Source organism: Microcaecilia unicolor, chromosome 7, assembly GCF_901765095.1.
Source record: "Microcaecilia unicolor chromosome 7, aMicUni1.1, whole genome shotgun sequence".
NCBI classification, from domain to species: domain Eukaryota; kingdom Metazoa; phylum Chordata; class Amphibia; order Gymnophiona; family Siphonopidae; genus Microcaecilia; species Microcaecilia unicolor.
Window position 1 is genome coordinate 128204694 of NC_044037.1, and position 22162 is coordinate 128226855.

The 22162-nt window shown below is 42.4% G+C and overlaps 1 protein-coding gene across 1 annotated transcript in view; it reads right to left on the bottom strand.

Moving 5' to 3' along the window:
- Positions 1–15997: 15997 nt before the first annotated feature.
- SLC19A1 (solute carrier family 19 member 1) overlaps positions 15998–22162 on the bottom strand; it is a 289005-nt gene continuing 282840 nt past the window's right edge. The window contains exons 5-6 of the mRNA XM_030209344.1: positions 19117–19258; positions 15998–18782 (exon numbers count right to left, since the gene is read on the bottom strand). Coding sequence (XP_030065204.1) covers positions 18603–18782; positions 19117–19258 — 322 coding nt within the window. The 3' untranslated portion in view covers positions 15998–18602. The remainder of the gene's footprint in view (positions 18783–19116; positions 19259–22162) is intronic.

Genomic DNA, 22162 nt, shown 5'->3' on the forward strand with positions numbered 1-22162 from the left:
AAGACCTGCACGGTCCATCCAGTCTGCCCAAGAAGATAAATTCATATGTGCATAAGCTCCTGAGGATCCCTTCCTTTTGCACAGGATTCCTTTATGTTTATCCCACGCATGTTTGAATTCCGTTACCGTTTTCATCTCCACCACCTCCCGCAGGAGGGCATTCCAAGCATCCACCACCCTCTCTGCGAAAAAATACTTCCTGACATTCTTCTTGAGTCTGCCCCCCTTCAATCTCATTTCATGCCCTCTTGTTCTACTGCCTTCCCATCTCTGGAAAAGGTTTGTTTGCGGATTAATACCTTTCAAATATTTGAACGTCTGTATCATATCATTCAGATCCGCAAGTCTCTCCGCATACGTCTTTTCTACCTTTGTTGTTTGGTGACTTTTTCTGATCATGCTGGCCCAGTATCCGATTCTGCTGCTATCTGTCCTCAGTGCAGGCCGCAACGGAAACGAAAGGAAACTTACCAAGGGACAAAAACTAGGAAAAAAGAGGGTTTCCTTTTTTTAAACTGGAAAAAGAAAAAACAAAAAAGGCGACGTGAAACAAAAAGAAAAGCGCCTAAGTTTTTCCTGGGACCTGAGGGAGAGAGACCAACACGCAGCTACTCTCCACCGCGGAAAAAACTGAGGTGGGAACGGACACGTGCGGGCGGGAAGATGGCCACAAATGCGCGGTGCGTCCGTCCCACGCCCTACCAGCTGTAGCAAAGTTTTTGAAGATTTTGCTGGAAAATCTCCGTTCCTGGGGCTGCCGTGGATGCCGACCCACATGTGAGAACAAACAGCCTGCTTGTCCTCGGAGAATAAGATTTTTATTTTATTTTACATATACGTTGAACTGTGCAAAGAATGAAATCTGAGAACACCCTTAAGTTAATGACATGTTATTAATGAACTGGACTATTTATTTATTTATTTATTTTTTCACATTTGTATCCCACCTTTTCCCACCGATCGCAAGCTCAAAGTGGCTTACAATAATATTATAGTAAATTGCAATGCAAGAGGTATAATATTTTTGCAAATTTGCAGGAAATCATGAGATGCTCTAAGTGGAAGTCTCCTAGATGCAAAATGTCGTCTTCCATGTGAACCCTAGCCTGCCTGTGTGAACTTTTCAACCGTATACAGACTGCTGTTTCACAATACCAGACCCTACACTGACTTATAAATTTCTCTGATGCCAAGACTGTCTACTTATCAGATCAACAAAACTTTAAGTGACTTTGAATTACCTGATTTTTAACTGCTTACATTTTAAAACTACACATTAAGAACTTTTCCAAAGATTCTATTTTTCTTACTGAATTATCTCCTTACATTACAAGTTGTTTTATGCACTGCTAATGTTAATTGCTTACACAATGTTCACCACGCTATGGAAAACTTTCCTATTATCTGGTTTCACCACATTGATAATCATTATTGCTGTATTTGTACTTCTTAGCTGCTGTATAACACCCTGTATTAGAAGCTTAGTGCAACAGTTAATTGAAACTGCTTTAAGTAAGACAGAACCTATATAGAACATGCATATGTACTGTATGAAAGACTACGCATTAGTGCAAAATTGAAAATGTTTTTTTTTTTTTTTTACATTTGTACCCCGTGCTTTCCCACTCATGGCAGGCAATGGAGGGTTAAGTGACTTGCCCAAAGTCACAAGGAGCTGCCTGTGCCGGGAATTGAACTCAGTTCCTCAGTTCCCCAGGACCAAAGTCCACCACCCTAACCACTAGGCCACTCCTAGTGGTTAGGAAGATAATGTTTAATTTGTTTGTGATACTCTTGGTTTTGCATTATTATCTTCCTCTAGGATCATTTAGATGGTAAGGTATTGTACATAACATAAGACCCGGGGAAGGTTAAAGAGGGGTAACTTACATCTCACTATCATCACATTCTTTTGTCACCTATAGCCCAATCCCTGTAAAAAGGGTTTGACATTGTGACTCACACCTATAATCTCCCTACCTGAATTGATGGGAACCTATGAGGGGCTATCCCTTAAACGGGAAAATCAGAGATCATCTATTAGTGTTCATGAGGTTATATGGCAACGATGGGTAAGATAGGATAGCCTATCACCTAAGACAGCCTGTGGCCGGAGCACTAATAGAACCTTAAGGGAGCCCGATATAAGGGTTCAAAATAAGTGAAGCCTTTACTAAGGCCTTCAAGAGGGGAGATGTAAATAATGAGCACAATTGGGCACTCTGAAGCACAGTGAAAGGGCACTTTGAAACAGGGCAAAAAAGCTGAGAAGTAGGTGGACCAGAGACCCCTGATCTGATAAGACATTCCTACATGCAAGCTGGCGTGGGAAAGGTGCAATTATGGATGAACAGAAGAATGTGATGTAGCACTTAAGGGAAAATATATTGTGGGAACAGAGAACAGAATGATCCCTGAAGATAAGGGCTGAAGTAATGTGAAGCCTTGCTTAACATAAAAGGTATATAAACAATTGTACCAGAGTATTACGTTGGTAAGAATTAAAGAATTGCTTCTCTCATAAAATGAGGCCTTCCTAGTCTTTTATCTCCCTAAATTGTGGGTGGTTGGTGAGTACTAATTTGGGAGGTGATGCAAGCAGCTTAAAAACAATAAACATCAACTATTTCACACATGGGGAACACCTGTGGTGGACCTCTTTGTGTCAAGCCTCAATCACAAATGTCAACTCTCTTGTTCCAAAATTCCAGCATTGGCTTGTCTCTTGAAAGATGAGTTCACCCCACCCAGGAAACGGGGCCTTCTATATGCATTTTTGCCCATTCCTCTCAATTCCAAAATCCCTCAGTGGACAATTCAGGACTTGGCAGATATATTAGTACTTCCCAACTGGTCTCATCTACCATGGTACCCACAGCTTCAATTTCTTGCAAATGACCAACCTATTCATCTAGGGATCCATTCAATTGTACTCACACAACAGGAGGGACACTTCCTACACCCTAATCTCAGGTCCCTTGCACTAACACCATGGAAGATCAAGGATGAATAAAGAACTTTTACCTTCTCCCATTCTGTGTATCATAAAAGCATCTAGTGTTATAAAGTTTGTCAGAGGAACTTCCATTGATTCCTGCTGTTTAATTTGAAAATTTGCTAAATTGCCTTTCCCAGATCAAGCAACAAAATAATGTACAGTCTAAATAAAATAAAAATACTGTAACACAAAAATAGTTAATGGTGACAGCACAAAGATTAGAGCAAGGACATAACTAGAAAACAACATCAACCTAGCCAGCACAAGAGAGGACATAAAAGAAAGGGAAATGCAGTTTACCTTGATGGCTATTCCCACCTTGTACCTTCTGCTGAACAGAAACCTATTCATACATGTTCAAAAGCTGAACAAAGCACTAGGTCTTTTGAACTGAATTTGGATTTGCTTGCTGATATTTCCACGTTGAGTTTGAAAGGAAACAAGTTCCATTAAAAAGGTGCTACAGAGGCAAAGTACCCTGTGTATTGACTTGAGCCTCATTCTGGAAGAACACAGAGACAAAGAGGAAATATATGATAATAGAAGGTAAAAAAGACCTTCTGTTCCTGTATCCATTCCACCACCCACTTCACAAATCTCTCTGATGCCATCTAGACTCCTACAGTGGTCAGTTTGTTTCCTAAGATTTCCTCTGTACTTCTCTGTATCCTTCAGAACAAAAAAACAAAAACAAAACCAAGGCTTTTCAAGAATAGATTGCTATCATGTGACTCAGACCTCATATATACTTCTTGAACTGCAAACTTATTTTTATACCTGCCATCCTTATTAATATAGATTTTCATCCCTTTGTTTCTCACCCCCAAGTTGTTGAAATATATCATCCAGCCTGCCAAAATTACTCAAAGGCATAAGTGCCAGCTTTGTGAGTACTTGAGCAAACTCCTTGACAGTGTCCAGGGAGAAGTAGTTTTCATTGGGTTTAACACCCCAATAATTTTGAAACATTGGCTCCTATGCTCAAAGAGTGTAGTTACAACTCATGTGGGAAATCAAAAAAACATTCCAGAGGAATCTAAAAAATTGCTGGCCTCCCTAGCCTCTGCTAAGGTTGGTATTCCTGTCTCCACAATAAGAAAGAGACTGAGCAAAAACAGAATTCATGGGAGAGTAACTAGGTAGAAACCACTGCTATCCAAGAGTAACATCCATGCTCATCTGAAATTTGCAAAAACATATCTGGATGATCCACATACCTTTTGGGATAACATTCTATGGACCTCACGCATCACCTAGATAGGATTTTAGATAGTGCTGGGGAGGAGCCGGCTGTCTTGGTACATCAATGACATAGGAAAATGTGGGAGGAAGGTTTCTGGAAGCCAAATTTAGGTTCCTAGGAAGAAAGCTAAAATTCAGATCTTCCAGGATAGCATTTTTAGAAATGCTCCCCGTTACACGCGCAGGGCCCTGCAGACAGGCAGAGCTCCAGAGTCTCAATGCGTGGATGAAACAATGGTGCAGGGAGGAGGGTTTTAGATTTGATAGGAACTGGGCAACTTGTGGGGAAGGAGGAGGCTATTCCGAAAGGAACTAGAAACTGGGGAAGGCCAACAGTTGCTCAAAAGAGCATGGTTCGGAATAAGGTATTTTTCAAAGATATCACCAAAACAGGGAAGATAGGGCAGCCCGAGAGCGAGGTTGCAATAGAGAGCATAGTCTTTAAATAAAAAGCAGATAGATTTTCAAGATTGCACATTATCACTGTTAACTGCTAAGCAAAATGTAAATAGGAACAAGAAACAATCTGAAATGTCTATATGCGAACGCCAGAAGCCTAAGAAATAAAATGAGTTAGAATATATAGTACTAAATGAAAAAAATAGATATAATAGGCATTTCTGAGACCTGGTGGAAGGAGGATAACCAGTTGGACACTGTCATACCAGGTTACAAATTATATCACAGTGATAGGGTTGATCAAATTGGTGGAGCAGTAGCATTGTACATAAGTACATAAGTAATGCCACACTGGCAAAAGATCAAGGGTCCATCGAGCCCAGGTATGACCCCAATTTACTCCCCCAATGGTCAATGACAGCTTCACATGTTATAGCCAGTCCATTTAGAGCAGCAAGCAGGTCCCTGGAGTAGCCTAGCAAGCAGGTCCCTGGAGTAGCCTAGTGGTTAGTACAGTGCACTGTAGAGAAGGGGACCCAGGGCCACATCCCACTAACTGTTACAAAACTCATCAAAAACCTACTATACCTAAATATAGATGACACTTGTGGGCATAAGGGCTATTGTAGTGGTGTACAGTTGGGTACAGTAGGTTTTTGAAGGGTTCACCATACAAGATAAGGGGGCAAAAGTAAGATGTGAACTTGTATGTGAAGTCCACTGCAGTGCCTCTTAGGATGCCCCCCAGCTCTGTGTGGCCAGTCCACTAAGCATTCTGGCTCCTTATTTTGTGTGTTTTTCACTTGGACCTTTTTTTTTTTTTTTTTTTTCGAAAATGGTACAAAAAGATAGATGCAACAAGTACAACAACGTCTAGCAAACTGCCATTTTCGAAACAAAAACAAGACGTTTTTCTGTTTCAAAAAAACACTATATTCACCACTTGAAGGTTTTAGCAAAGCATCCAAAGTTGGATTTCGAGATCATATTGAAAATGCCCCTCCAAATCTCTGCAAATTTCTACAGGCAGTAGCATTGGATAAAGTATACTACTTCCTCCCCCATAATTCTCTTTTTTTACTGACTCCATATTTCCAGAACAGACCTACAGTCTAGTATGACTATATTCCAGTCATGAGATTTATTGAGCTATGTCTCTCTGACAGTGGCAGTATCTAAATCTGTCTCTTGTTTTCAAGGGTGATGATGCAGAGGAACTGAAAGAAATCTTGGTGAACCTGGAAGATGTACTGAGCCAAACTGACAAATTAAAGAGTAGTAAATCACCTGGACTGGATGGCATACATCCAAGGGTACTCAAAGAACTCAAGCATAAAAATTGCTGATCTGCTGTATGTAACCTGTTAAAATCATGCGGAGTACCTGAAGATTGGTGGGTGGTCAATGTGATGCCAATTTTTAAAAAGGATTCTAGGGGTGAACCGGAAAATTATAGACCGATAAGCCTGACATCGGTGCCAGGCAAAATAGTGGAAACTATTATAAAGAATAAAATTAAATAACATGTGGACAAACATGGTTTAATGGGACAGAGTCAGCATGGGTTCAGCCGAGGGAAGTCTTGCCTCACCAATTTGCTTCATTTCTTTGAAGGTGTGAATAAACAAGGGGCTAAAGGTGAGCCGGTTGATGTAGTGTATCTAGATTTTCAGAAAGCTTTTGATAAAAGTTCCTCATGAGAGACTCCTGAGAAAATTAAAGAATCATGGGATAGGAAGCAAGGTTCTGGTATGGATTAGGAATTGGTTATTGGACAGAAAACAGAGGGTAGGGTTAAATAGTCATTTATCTCTATGGAGGAGGGTGAAAAGTGGAGTGCCAAAAGGAATCTGTACTAGGACCGGTGCTATTTAACATTTATAAATGATATTGAAATCGGAACAATAAGCGAGGTGATTAAATTGCAGATGACAAAAAACTATTCAAGGTTGTTAAAAACTCATGTGGACTGTGAAATATTGCAGGAAGACCTTAGGAAATTGGAAAGACTAGACATCCAAATGGCAGATGAAATTTAATGTGGACAAATGGAAGGTGATGCACATTGGAAAGAATAATCTGAATCGTACTTACCTGATGCTAGGGTCCAACTTGGGGATCAGCACCCAAGAAAAAGATCTAGGTGTCACTGAAATTTGCTCAGTGTGTGGTGGCGACCAAAAAGTACACAGGATGCTAGGACAATATTAGGAAAGGGATGTGAATAAGACTGAAAATACTATAATGCCTTTGTACTGCTCCATGGTGCATCCACAGTATTGCGTTCAGTTCTGGACACCGTACCTCAAAAAAAAGATATAGCGGAATTAGAAAAGGTTCAAAGAACAGCGACCAAAATGATAAAGGGGATGGAACTCATCTCGTATGTGAATAGGTTAAAGAGTTGGATGGAGGGGAGATATGATTGAGGTCTACAAAATCCTGAGTAGTGTAGAACGAATAGAAGACTAGAGGACACTCAAGGACGTTACACGGAAATACTTTTGAACAAATAGGAGGAAATATTTTTCCTCAATGAATAGTTAAGCTCTGGAACTCTTTGCTGGAGGATGTGGAATAGCGGTTTGCTTATCTGGGTTTAAAAAGGTTTGGCCAAATTCCTGGATGAAAGTCCATAGTCTGCTATTGAGAAAGGCATGGGAAGCAACTCTTGCCCTGGGATTTGTAGTATGGAAACAATTTGGGTTTCTGCCAGGTACTTTTGACTGGCTTGGCCACTGTTTGGAAAACAGGATACTGGGCTAGATGGACCATTGGTCTGACCCAGTAAGGCTACTCTTATGTTCCATCACCAGGGCTTGCAAAGCTGGGATTGAATTGTCAAGACTGTGAGAAATTGTGCTCACAATTCTCTTGATATTTCTTGTTCCTAATTCCTTATTTTCTCACTTTTTGCATATCCATACTCCGCTGCGAGAAAAACACCTTTCTAAGGAATCCTATTCGTGCTTGTCTCATGGCTGTCATTTGTGTGGTCATTGTGATATTTATCTTAACTTAGGATTTCTAGACTGCCAGATCCTTCCAGTCCTAAGCGGCTTACAATAACAAAGCCTTTACATATAGGCTAAAATACAGTATGACAAAAGAAAAAAAAGCTAAAATACACTATAAATCACCAAACTTACTGATTCAAATACGAAACATTCATGAATCTTTTAAAAGATAAGTTTGTAACTTTTCCTGAAACTAAGATAAGAAGCATCTTGCCTTAATTACAATGGTAATTCGTTCCAGAAAACACCGAAAAAATAAGAAAAAGAAGTATTCTAAAACTTCACATATTTTAAACTAATGGGAAAAGGGGACACCAAGGATAGGCCATATCTAGATTGAGATACAAAAGTAGAGGAAGGATGCTTTAGTAAATCCACCAAGCTATAAGATGTCATGCCATAAAAAATCTTATACATAGTTTTAAATATAATTCTGGCCTGTATAAGAAGCCAATGGAGACTAGATAGTAGAGGTATCACTATCATACTTAATGCATGCAAAGACAATATTTGCTGTCATGTTTTGCAGTAGTAGTAATTTAGCCAATGATTTCTGAGGAATATCTGTGCTAGAAATACACTAGTCCAAATGGGAAAGAATCATTACCTCCTGTTACGCCTTGTGATTTTGGGCAATTCATTTAATCCTCCATTGCCCCAGGTTCAAATACAGATGGTAAGCCCTTCGGGGCAGGGCAATACCTGCTGCACCTGTATGTAACTTGCTTTGCGCTATTACTGAAAGGTATGAGCTAAATCCAAATCCCCCTACCATTATAGTGATACAGTGAGAGCATCAGCCTATATATTAGACAAATACGTTATAGAGGAATATAAAATGTGAGTCTTGGATGGTGACTTTATTTGTCTAAGTAACAACCTTCATACGGGAAAGACAAAAAGATTAGAACAAAACTAATTGAATATTGGAGTTGGCTTAAAATGCAGTACCAAACTTCAGCAATAGTTCAACACTAAAAAATAACCATCAATTCTTTGAATTAAGATGGTTTATTTTAGATAATGATTTTTGTTATCTTTAGAGAGCTGAAGATAACAAGGGAATGAATGCTGAATATGAATGCTGAAGAAATAGCAGAACCGGAATAATCAGATCTGTAAACATCCTTTATTCAAAAATACAGACCAATAATTATACAGCTGGAACACCAGTTATTAATACAAACGTTCACCATATTTAGGGTTCCTTTAACAAAGCCGCTATAGCGATTCTGGGAGTGGTAAATATGACAAGGCCTATTCAATTCCTATGGGCTTGTGCGCATTTGCTGTTCCCGAATCGCTAGCTTGGCTTTATAAAGGAGCCTTTAATTGAATTTTTTTGGAGAATACATTTTATTGAATCTAAAAAAGCATAGTGAGAGGCAATCTTATTTCATAAAGGGCAGCTAAAGGATGTGAAATCCAATGAAATTCTGGTTTCTTGTAGCCTAGTTTTCAATTAATATGGACATATGGGACTAAATTCTACAAATGATGCTAAGAAAATAAAAGCTTAACGCCTAACGTTAGGTGCCATTTATAGAATAGCACTTAGCACTGAGAACCGTGACTAATTTAGGAACGGAACCATTTACACCAGCGAAACCTTGGTATAAATCCTCAAACCTAAATTAGGCACAGATAACCTTTAATCTACAACAGCATAAATTGAAGGAACACCTCCGATCTGCCCATAACCTTCCCACGGCTTGTGCCCCTTTTTTGGACATGTGTAAATTTTAATTAAATCCAATTATCAAATCTCAATATTGGCGCTAATTGACTCATTCAATTAAATTGCGCATGCAAATTGGGTGCATGCCCAAATTTGCGCATGCAATTTTTAGCAACCCTATAGAATTCGGAGGATGGAGCAGATAGAGGCAATCAAGCAAATCAAAATTTATGTTCCATCAATTGCAAAGCTCTATTAGAAAAATACTTATTAGATTAGCAATGTTTTTACAGAAGAATACATGATTACATTGTAGTGCATGACTGGTCTTAAAAGGGCTGCGCATAGGTCTGGCTTTCAGGACATGAAAACAATAATGTGGCTGCTGTTAGTCCACTTAGATGCATAGAAATAAATATCAACAAGCAATCTGTATGCAACACCTTTTTATTGGACCAACATTATATGTTTGTGACTAATGCGGCAGTGGCTTTTTTTGTAGAAAAAAAGGTGGCGGTACTCATTGTGGGCGCACGTCACACATAAAATTCCCACCCCTATATAGCCACACCCAATTAGCCACACCCCTTATACAGCCATAGCGCATATAAACAGACATCATTGAAAATATACTAGTATAGGAGAAAAAAATAAAGTGATTTGTTTCATTATAAATAATTTCTGTAAGCTGTTACAGCTCCAGTATACCCCGTGCAAAATAAGACAGCAGATGTAAATTCAAATGGACATATTCCATACACTAAAATGAAAATAAAATGATTTTTTTACCTTTGTTGTCTGTTGACTGTGTTTTTCTGATCATGATGGCTCAGTATCTGATTCTGCTGCTTTCTGTCCGCTTAACTACATTTCCAGGGCTTCCTTTCCATTTATTATTACTTTCCGCCTTTCTTCTCATTCTTGCCCTACATCCGTAAGTAAAAGCTGGGTCCTCCGCAGACTTGACTGTTCAGTGGATCCAGCTTCTGCCTATTTTCTACATCCATGTGCAGTTTTTCTCCTCTCTTCCTTTTCCCTCATCTCCTTCCTCACTCTTCCCTCACCTCCATCCATGTCCAGCATTTCTTCTCTCTCCCTTCCCTCTCCTCCATCCACCCAGGTCTAGCAGCCCTCCCTCTTCCCTGCCCTCCCCTCCATCCATGTCCAGCGACCCTCCTGTCCCCCTGCCATCCACCTATGTCCAGCAACCCCCCTATCCCCCCTGCCATCCACCCATGTCCAGCAATTCTCCTCCCTCCCCTCTCCCATGTCAAGCAACCCCCGTCCCCCCTGCCATCCACCCATGTCCAGCGATTTTCCTCCCTCCCCTTCCCTCCCCTCTCCCATGGCCAGCGATTCTCCTCCCTCCCCTCTCCCATGGCCAGCGATTCTCCTCCCTCCCCTGCCCTCCCTGCTCCCATGTCAAACTTCCATTCACTCTAAAAACGAAGTCGCAGGCAGCGGTGAACTGGTGGGCGGTGCTAGTAAAAGCAGCAAGCTCGACTCCGTCATCCTTCGCTTCCCTGCTGCCCTCTCAGCATCCCGCCTTCCTCTGATGTCATTTCCTTTCCACGAGGGCGGGCGGGACGCTGAGAGGGCAGCAGGGAAGCGAAGGACGACGGAGTCGAGCTTGCTGCTTTTACTAGCGCCGCCCACCAGTTCACCACTGCCTGCGACTTCGTTTTTAGAGTGAGTGGAAGTTTGACATGGGAGCGGGGAGGGCAGGGGAGGGAGGAGAATCGCTGGCCATGGGAGAGGGGAGGGAGGAGAATCGCTGGCGAGGGGAGGGCAGGGGAGGGAGGAGAATCGCTGGACCTCTGAAAAAAGGTGCCGGTACGCTATACTGTTGCGTACCGGCACAAAAAAAGCACTGAATGCTGGAAAGTGTTGCTCTCTTCACCAGGTCAGTGCAGAACAATATTCTTTTGTAAACATCCTATCTCTATTGATATCTCTACTGATATTTAAATATGTTACTGTAGTCCTTAAAAAAAGCAAACATACAGACTTGATATTTCCCAGCTTCTTTTACTAACTCAGGTGTTAGGTGAATGAATGAAAAAGCGAAGATACTCACCTGTAGCAGGTATTCTTCGAGGACAGCAGGCCTTATATTCTTACATGTGGGTAACGTGACCCACGTTGCCCAGTCTGAAGCTTATATCGAGCTGAAAAGATCTTTGTGCAGCGACAGACTCACTCCACTGTGCATGTGCGAATGCCTTCCCACCCACCGCAAGAGAGTGGGCCTCCAATCCAATACTATAGCATTTGAAAAAAAGGAGACAATTCCTTGGGGAGGTGGGAGGGTTTGTGAAAATATAAGGCCTGCTGTCCTTGGAGATTATCTGCTACAGGTAAGTATCTTCGCTTTCTCCGAGGACAAGTAGACCTACTATTCTCACAAGTGGGGAATCCCTAGCAACCAGGATCACTGAAAACAGCAGCCAGTTGTCAACTGGGCCTCACAACAGCAAGGACGGAACACAGATCAACCTGAAACTATATATAAACTAAGTGAGAGTGCAGCCTGGAACAGAACAGGCCTAGGAGGGTGGAGTTGGATTCTAGACCCCAAACAGATTCTGCAGTACTGCCTGTCCAAACTGACTGTCATATCAGGTATAATGCTCAAGGCAGTAGTGAATGTGTGGACTGAAGACCACATTGCAGCCTTGCAAATTTCTTCACTGAAGGCTGACTGCAAGTGGGCTACCAATGCAACCATGGCTCTGATAGTGTGAGCCTTGACATGACCCTCCGGGGTCAGCCCAGTCTGAGCATAATTGAAATAAATACAATCAGAAGAAACAAAAAGTTGGATGGACTGTCTGTGGGGGCTTAGTCTGTTCTAAGTAAAAGGGCAATGTTTCGCTTGCGGTTCAAGGTGTGCAAGGTGCTATTGCCAGAATGGGTATAAGGTTGGGGAAAGAAATGTTGGCAAGACAATTGACTGGTTCAGATGGAATTCTGACACAACCTTAGACAGGAATTGAGGGAGCATGTGGAGGACTACTCTGTGATGAAACCTAATAAAAGATGCATCCACTACTAAGGCCTTAAGCTCACTGACCCTGCAAGCTGAAGTAACAGCCACCAAGAAAATGACCTTGCAGGTCAAGTACTTCAGATGACAGGAAACCAGTGGCTCAAAAAGAGCTCTCATCAGCTGGGTGAGAACGACATTGAGGTCCCATGACACAAGGGGAAGTTTGACAGGGGACTTTGACAAAATCAAACCTCTCATGAAGCGAACTAGAGGCTGTCCAGAGATGGGCTTACTCTCTACATATTGATAAACACTAATTGCACTGAGTTGAACCCTTATGGAGCAGGTCTTAAGGCCAGGCTGGGAAAGATGTAGAAGGTATTCAAGCAGGGCAAAAAATAGTACCAAGGGCCTTGCTCTCATACCAGATGGCAAATCCCCTCCATTTAAAAAGAGTAACACCACTTAGTGGAATCTTTCCTGGAAGCCAGGAAGACCCAGGAGACACCCTCAGGAAGATGCAAGAAGCAAATTCTAAGCTCTCAACATCCAGGCTGTGAGGACCAGAGACTGGAGGTTGGGATGCAGAACTGATCCCTCGTTCCGAATGATTAGGGTCGGAAAACACTTCAATCTCCACAGTTCTTAGAAGAAAAGTTCCAGAAGAAGGAGAGAACCAGATCTGTTGGGGCCAGTAAGGAGTGATCAGAACCATGGTCCAGTGGTCTTACCTGACTTTCAGCAAAGTCTTCCCCACGAGGGGTGTGGGAGGATACACATAGAGAAGACCCTTCCCCCAATGCAGGAGGAAGGCATCTGATGCCAGTATCACGGGCCTGAAGCCTGGAACAGAACTGAGGGACTGATTGATCTGAGTAGCAAAGAGATCCACCGAGGGGGTGCGCCACACTCGGAAGATCTCCTGGGCAACTCCCATGTTGAGATACCATTCGTGCGGTTGTATGACCCTGCTCAGTCTGTCGGCCAGGCTGTTGGCTTTGCCCGCCAGATAAGTGGTGCAAAGGAGCATACAGTGGTCAGCCCAACACCACATCCTCCTGACATAGAAGGCGTGATCCAGTACTCCCCTGCTTGTTGGTGTAATACATCACAACCTGATTGTCTATATTTATATTTATATTATATTTATTGCATTTGTATCCCACATTTTCCCACCTATTTGCAGGCTCAATGTGGCTTACATAGTTTTGTAAACATTGTCATTCCAGGATATCAGATACAGTTAGTATTGTGCAGAGATTAAGTAAGGGAAGAGAGAAGAAGGAAGGGAGTGATTAGGGTAGTTGTAGAGGTGGACTTTCATAACTGAGTAGGTTGGTGAGGTGGATTAGCGAGGTCATTGGTTCTCATTGTAGGCTTTGTTGAAGAAATATGTCTTCAGAGATTTGTGAAAGATAGTTATTTCGTTGATTGTTTTCAGGTCTGTAGGTAGTGCATTCCATAACTGCGTGCTCATGTAAGAGAAGGTAGTGGCATGCATCAGCTTGTATTTTAGTCCTTTACAGCTGGGGAAGTGCAGGTTGAGAAATCTGCGGGATGATCTTGTGGCGTTTCTGGGAGGTAGGTCCACGAGGTTTAGCATGTAGATTGGGGCATCTGCGTAAATGATTTTGTGTACAATCGTGCAGATCTTGAACGCAATGCGTTCCTTAAGTGGGAGCCAGTGAAGTTTCTCTCTTAAGGGTTTTGCACTTTCATATTTAGTTTTTCCAAATATGAGTCTGGCGGCAGTATTTTGGGCAGTTTGGAGTTTTTTTGATAGTCTGTTCTTTACAGCCAGCGTACACTGCGTTGCAGTAATCCAGATGACTTATTACCATTGACTGAATCAGGGTACAGAAGATGTATCTCGGGAAGAACGGTTTTACTCTTTTGAGTTTCCACATGGAGTAAAACATCTTTTTCGTCGTGTTTTTCACGTGGGCATCAAGAGTGAGGTTTCAATCAATGGTGACTCCAAGAATTTTCAAGTTTTGTGAGACAGGAAGAGAACAGTATGGTGTAATTATGGTGGAGAAATTTTTTGTATTATGTTGTGAGGTGAGTACAAGACATTGTGTTTTTTCTGCGTTAAGTTTTAGTTTGAATGAGTACAATTTGGTGAGGCAGCCTTTAGAGGATTCCAAATAGCACGAAGCTTCAGGAGATTGATCTGGAGATCTGTTTCCTGGATGGACGAAGCACCTTGAGTGTGAAGCCCATGTATATGGGCTCCTCACCCCAGGCGGGACGCATCCATCGGCAGCACTTTTTGCGGCTAAGGAATTTGGAATGGAAGTCCCAGAGTCAAATTTGATCAAATGGTCCACCACAACAGGGAACGAGGAACCACCAGGGACACTCAGATGACATCCTCCAGATCCCCCGTGGCTTGGTACCACTGAGAAGCTAGGGTCCATTGGGCAGTTCTCATGTGAAGACGTGTCATGGGTGTCACATAGACTGTGGAAGCCATGTGGCCAAATAACTGCAACATCTGCCAAGCTGTGACCTGCTGAGAGGTTCAAACCTGAGAAGCCAGCGTGACTAGTGTCCGCTCTCAGCCCCGGAAGGAAGGCTCAAACATTCTGCTTATCGAGCAGTGCTCCAATGAATTCCAACTGCTGGACAGGGTGGAGATGGGACAAACTCTAGTAGCTTGAGCACCCAAACAGTCCTCCACATGGACTCCTGAGAACCACCTTGCGACGTGCTCTTCACCAGCCAATCATCTAGATAAAGGACCACAGATTCCCAGTCTGCGTAGCGATGCTGCGACTACTGATAGACATTTGGTAAAAACCCTGGGAGCTGATGCAAAGCCAAAAGTCAACACGTGGTACTGGAAGTTCTATATTCCCAGCTGAAATCACAGATACTTCCTGTGAGCTGGAAGGATGGGATATGTCTGTATGCATCCTTTAAGTCCAGAGAGCATAGCCAATTGTTTTCCTGACTCATGGGGAGAAGGGTGCCTAAGGAAACCATCCTGAACTTTTCTTTGACCAGGAATTTGTTCATGGCCCTTAGGTCTAGGATGCAATGCATCCTTCATCTTTTTTTGCATAAGGAAGTACCTGGAATAAAATCCCCGACCTTCCTCACCTGGTGGAATGGGCTCGACTGCATGGGCCTTCAGAAGAGCTGAGTTCCTCTGCAAGTACTTGCTCGTGCTGAGAGCTGAAGTAATGAGCTCTCAGTGGGCAATTTGGTGGTCTTTGTCGTCAATGCAGGGCATAACTGAGATGGATTATTTGCAGAACCCACTGATCAGAGGTTACAAGAGGCCACCTTTCGTGGAAAAACTTCAGCCAGCAAATCGTCCAGTATGGTCACTATTACTGTGGCTATGCTCTGCTGGATCCAGTCAAAAGCTTGCCCCCTGCTTTGACTTGGGAGCTACTGGGGTCTTAGGCGCATGCCGATGATGTGAATGAGTGCGCTGGTGTTGAACCTGTTGGGGTGGGCGAGAAGAGGTGATGCACCTATGCCTCTGAAAGTAATGGGACCCCTCCTCGACTTGCCAAAACACCTCTTAGCTGTGAAGGCAGATGCAGAAGGTGGCCAGCGAGAATGGATGGTATCAGTATGATTTTTGATTTGGTCAGCGACCTCCTCCACCTTCTCTCCAAAAAGGTTATCCCCCCGCAACGGGGCATCTGCCAACCTCTGCTGAACCGTGGTTCCAAGTCAGAGACACGCAGCCATGAGAGCGTGCGCATTGTTATACTTTGGGCAGAGATCCTGGAAGTCGCATCAAAATTGTCGTAGGTGGCCCTGGCCAAGAACTTACAACAAACTTTTTGCTGCTTGGCCAACTGGTGAAGCTATTTGGCATGCTCCAGAAGAAGAGTGTCTGCCAAATCTAGCAACTTGTACACCGAGTCCTGCAAGTACACGTTCATGAAGAGCTGGTAAGATTGAATACGGGAGACAAGCAGAGTCCTGAAACATCATATGCCCAAAAGAGTCCAAGGTTCTAGCTTTCCTGCCCGGGGATGCTGAAGCATAGTCTCAAACTCTTGGCCATTTTGAGGGTAGCAGCTGAGGCTTATCAAACAGGAGGGGTACAACTGAACCTGGTACATGGTGTCAATCTTTTTGGGGAGTACCGGGACAGACAGAGGGGACTCCCAATTCCGCACAAGAACATCTAGTAGGATCTTGTGAAGTCTCTGTAGGAGGAGACTTGTAGTCCAGGACCTCAAGCATCCTGGCCCTGGGCTCATATTCCACCTCCAAAGGAAATGGAATGGCAGCTGCCATTTCTTTAACAAAAGAGAGAAAGGAAAGGCTCTCCAAAGGAGACTTTCTCCTTTCCTGTAGAGGGGAGGGGTCAGATGAAGTATCGAGGGTCATCATCAGACTCTCAAGAGCGCTCCTCATCGGTATCAGCCAAAACCTCCTCTGGAGAAGGCTGAAACCGATCCTGCCTCGACCTAGAGGAAACATGCCTCCAAGAGGGGCATCAAGGAGTCTTAAATGTGGCCTAGAGACGCGGAAAGAGAAAGGAAACTTAAAGGTAGAAAAAAAACCCTAAAAAAATAAGGGTAAGGGAAAAGGGAGAACCCAAACATGGGAACAAGAGAAAACCACAGCAAAAAATGCCAAAAGGCACTCAAAAAAGCTGTTTCTGAACCAGGCTGTGCATTGCAGAGAAAAATGGTGTCCACTCCCCACCACAGTAAAAAAGGAATTTGCGGTCCCATGCTATTGCGGGGGGAGGGGGGCAGGAATGCACTTGTGCATGCACAGCGGAGCAAGTCTCTTGCTCCACAAAGCTCTTTTCAGCTTGATGCAAGCTCGGACTGGGCAACATTGGATGTGTTACCCACATGTGAGAACAGTAGGCCTACTTGTCTTTGGACAAACTTGTTTTCAAATTATAGCATGAATGTGTACAATAATCTCGATTATCAACCTCCGCTAATTTGACCAGCTGGCATATCTGACAGAACCCCCCCCCCCCCACCCCGTAACATTGTGTTGCCATTAAGAAGTGTGCAGCTTCTCTTCCTGTTTGTGATTTGAGCCCATGTTTACATGCATGAATCTTTGGATCTGGGTCTCCACTTTTGCAGTGAGGGAACCATTTTTTCATTTGAAAGCATGATTTCACGCTTTAAATTTTCTTTTGAAACCATTGTTCTATGCAAGGGAACCATAATTTGTGAAACTGGGACCCTGATATCACAAGTAGGGATTAGATGAAAACTTTTAAGCTGAGACCTTGGCTTTTACATAACATTACAGCATGGGATTTTTGGATTAGAGACCTCACTTGTGGGCAAGGGAACCGTAGAAAAACTTAAGCTGAGACCTTGCTTTTACAGCATGGCAACAATTTTTGGCTAGTGGAAAGAGGAAAAAAGTAGTTTTGTCTATAGAGCAGAAACCTTTGCAGAAAGTGAACATTAAAGATGTTTTGAGCTGCTTTCCAGATAAGGAACCATTTTTGATCTTAGACTGTACTTTTGCAGAAGGTTTTGGAGCTGACATGCTGCACTGTGTGACCTGAGAGCCTGCTTTTCCTGACAGGGTACCATTTTTGATCGGAGGCCCTGCTTTCGCAGAAACGGAACCATTGTAAGATTCTTATGCACAATGAGTTTTATGCAGTACAGTACCATAGTTACACCTACGGTATTCCTGTTCATTTACATTTACAGCACTTTTATTCTTACTCTCATTCTTAAATTCGGAGGGCTTCCAGTTCTAGTTCTGGTGCCTTGATCTCTGCTTCATATTGGTTTAGACTGGAGAAGACAACACAGTGATCTTAAGAAATGGGGCTCTGCTTGGTTCTGTATATGCGATTGATAAAAATTATTTCCCTTGCTTGGTTCTGTACCTGTACAGTAATGTATTTCTGTTCACATTGCCTGCTGTACAACTGCTGTGCTATGTATACTGCTCTGCATTTGTGCTCAAATTGCCTGCTGAACAATTTTTTTCATTATTGATTAGTGTTAATAAAACAGTATTTTTAAACTAAAAATACCCTATGCCAGTTCCGTGCATTGTTTGGGGGGTTACTATTGTTTACCATAGTATCTGACTTTTCACTTATCCGACAACAGGCTGGTTCCATTGTTGTCGGATAATCGAGACTCTACTGTATTTATAAAAAAAATGCAAGAAGGATTAGCAGCTTAGCTTTAAAAATCCATGTTTGTTGATACTAAAAGGTTCAATTATCTGAATATCTGTCTCACATTGTGGCTCATTCTTAGGCATACATATCCATCCTCATTGTTCAGTCATGTATGCTAGCTCCCATCAGGCTTTAGTGCAGTCCAGGTTTTCTGTAGCAAGATTGTAGAGTTCATTAGCAGGTTCCATCTGATCAGGGGGTTTATCTTGGCTCCGTTCCTGCCACTTATGTCTCACAATCACGAAAACTGAGGCCCCCAAGTATGCAGTAGCCAGCAAAGTGAAGTAAGCAAAGTAAACGTAAAACTGAAAGACATACAAAAAAAAAAATTAGGGAAAGCAGATAGGCATGGCTGTACCCTACTGTAAGTGCTACACACACATCATCCTTAGGAGTTTTCATACTACAGGATATAAGGTCCGTCATCTCATCTATGACCACCTCCTACCTGAGAACACATTAGAAAGACAGGACCATCTTACTCCTCTCCAATAAGGGGTTAAGATACAACCAAATACAACTAATCTGTACAAGGACAGTGAAAAAGCCACAGGAATAGCCTATCCAGAATTCACCCCTGAGCACACAGACGAAGACAGACCAACCAACTACCCTCTACTTAAGGACACAGTGTAGTACCTGAGGATGCACAGAGAGAGCCAGGCCCCTCTTATCTGCAATGATGATGGTAATTATGGTCTTCAGCACTGTTGCAAAGAAAGTATTTATTCCAAATACGAGGGCACAGAGTTCTTTTGACAAAGATGTTGCAATCTGGAAGCTTTAAGGGGAAAGGAAGAAAGAGACAGAGTTAGAGAAATGACACTTGACAGAGAGAACATATTATGCATACTTTTTGCAAAGGCATTTGACAAAATGTCATCTGAACCTTGGAGTCACAGTATCTCCAGTTAAAGTTAAGCAGGTAAGTTATCTGGTTAACTTTAATTGGGTATTCACATAGGTGGTCAGTGACTCAATTGTTTGGGAAGGCTAAAGTGGATGGGGTTAGGTGAAGTTATGGAGTGGGGCTAAAGTCAGGGAATGGGTGGGGCTGAGTGAAACAGAATGGAGCAAGCTAAAATCGTTGGAGTGGGGCGGGGGGCAATACCTAAATCAGCAGTAAAAGGATAATGGCATACTTTTAAACACTGCAAAAAAGTAATTCACTGTGTGGCTTTAGTGCGGTGCAGCTTATCAGCTGTCTCCCCAGTACTTCTGTAATGCACTGTACATTGAACATACTATACTCTGTGTACACTGAATACACTGCAGGAATTATGTGCCAAAAAATGAAAATACTGCAGCAAAATAACACAACATATTAAACAGAATATTTACAGCATTCTGGAAATATATGTAAGGACAAGTGACCAAAATGATAAAGAGGATGGAATGCCTCCTATATGAGGAAAGGCCAAAGAGGTTATTGGAAAACAGACGGCTGAGGGGAGATATGATTGAGGTCTACAAAATCCTGAGTGGAGTAGAATGGGTAAAAGTGAATCTATTTTCCACTCTTTCAAAAATGTACAAAGACAAGGGGACACTTAATGAAATTACATGGAAATATTTTAAAAACAAATAGGAGAAAATATTTTTTCACTCAAAGAATAGTTAAACTCTGGAACTTATTGTCAGAGGATGTGGTAACGATGGTTAGCGTATCTCGATTTAAAAAAAGGTTTTGACAAGTTCCTGGAAGAAAAGTCCATAGTCTGCTAGTGAGATGGACATGGGGGGAAGCCACTGCTTGTCCTGGGATTGGTAGCATGGAATGTTGCTACTAATTGGGTTTCTGCCAGATACTTGTAATCTGGATTTGTCACTATTAGAAGCAGGATACTGGGCTAGATGGACCATTGGTCTGACCCAGTATGGATATTATGATGTTCTTAATTTAACACAGATTTGTAAGCCCTCCAGAGATAGGAAAATACCTATTGTACCTGAATGTAACTGTCAATGAGCTACAACTGAAACAGGAATGAACTAAATCCAAATCCAAAACCAGGCATACTGTGAAGTAATACAAAGCCCTACAAAATTACTCAGGACCAATAAAGCAATTCTACCATACTATAACATTGACTTCCAGGGGTAACACAAGTTCCATTTAGAAAAAACCACCACCATAAACATTGCAGTGGTCAAACGAACTCAGTATACCTATTGGAAAACTAAACAAGCTATTAGTACAGATCAGTCCTATACAGATAGTTGATGCTAACAGAATACCCCGCCCTTTTCACAGAACACAGGTACACCCTCATCAAGTATAGAATAAGTAACCATAATCTAAAAATAGAACTATGTAGACAAAAATTGAATTGACACCCAAGAAGCCAGGCTGCGCATGCAATGCAAAACCAAAGAAACAAAAACAGTAACCCATCTCCTTTATATCGTGCAAAAATATAAAGAAAGCAGATACAATTGATTACAAATTAAGAAATAAAACAAAAACAGAAAATAAGGTAATACCTTCTTACTAACTTAATTTTGACTAGTTTTTGGAGGCCAAAAGCTCCTTCTTTAAGTCAGGACAAGCATACCACAACAGCAGTATACTGTCCTAACCTGGAGAAATAGATTTTGGTCTCCGAAAGCTAGTCAAAAAATGTATTTAGTTCAATACAAAGGTGTTGCAATTTTTTTTTTCATTTCTTTATATTTAATAACTTTTAAAATGAACTAACATGGCGACCGCATTACTTTATCCTAAATTAAAAATACCTTTGTTGTCTGGCCATTTAATTTTATTAATTGTATGTTGGTCCCAGTCTCTGGTTATTGCTTTCCTGTCTTCTTTTAACTTTCTTTCCAAGGGTCCCCTCTCCATATATAATTTTTTTCTCTCCTTCTTTCTTTACCTCTTCCACTACAACCAACTCCAACACTGATCTGTTCCTTTCAGCTTTCTTCAGTTTTGTTTCTGCCTATTAATTCAGACTTCATTTATATTATGCAGTCTTCAATCTCCCTCTTTTTACTGCATCTACCTATGCTTTCCATCACTCTGGCTCTCCCATTCTCTTTTCACTTATTTCCCAGTTATTCACTTAACACTTTCCTCTCTACTCTTATCATCCAGCATCTCCTTCCTTTCTGTTTCTATCATCTGCCTCTCCCTCCCCCACCACCATCACCTCTCATCTCTCCCCCACCAGCCATCCAGCATCCCCTCTCATCTCTCTCACTGCCAGCTAGCTTCCTTGCTCTGGTCTCTCTCCCCCTCCACCATCCAGTATTGCTCCTGTCTATTTCCACATCCAGCATTGCCGCATCTCACTCATCCCCCCTCTGATGCAGTATTGCCTCTGTCTCTCTCACCTCTTGCCATCCAACATCTCCTCTGTCTCTCCACACACCCCATCCCCCTGTCATCCAGCACTGCCTGTCTTTATCCCCTTGGCATGTAGCACTGAACATATTTCTCTCTCCCCTCTTTGCTCACTATACCATTCAACAGTGCCCTCTGCCTATTTCTCTCCCCTCATCCAGCATTGCCCCTCTCTCTCTCCCCTCCTATGCAGCATTTCTCCTCTCTGTTGTCTCATTCTCTCCAGCCCATAGCTTCTGTCTCTTCCCCCTTATCGAGACTGCCCCATCTCTGTCACTCTCTCTCTCTCCCCCTCCCCCCCCTCCCCCGCTTCTGGATTTCTTCCCCTAAAATGCTGTCTGA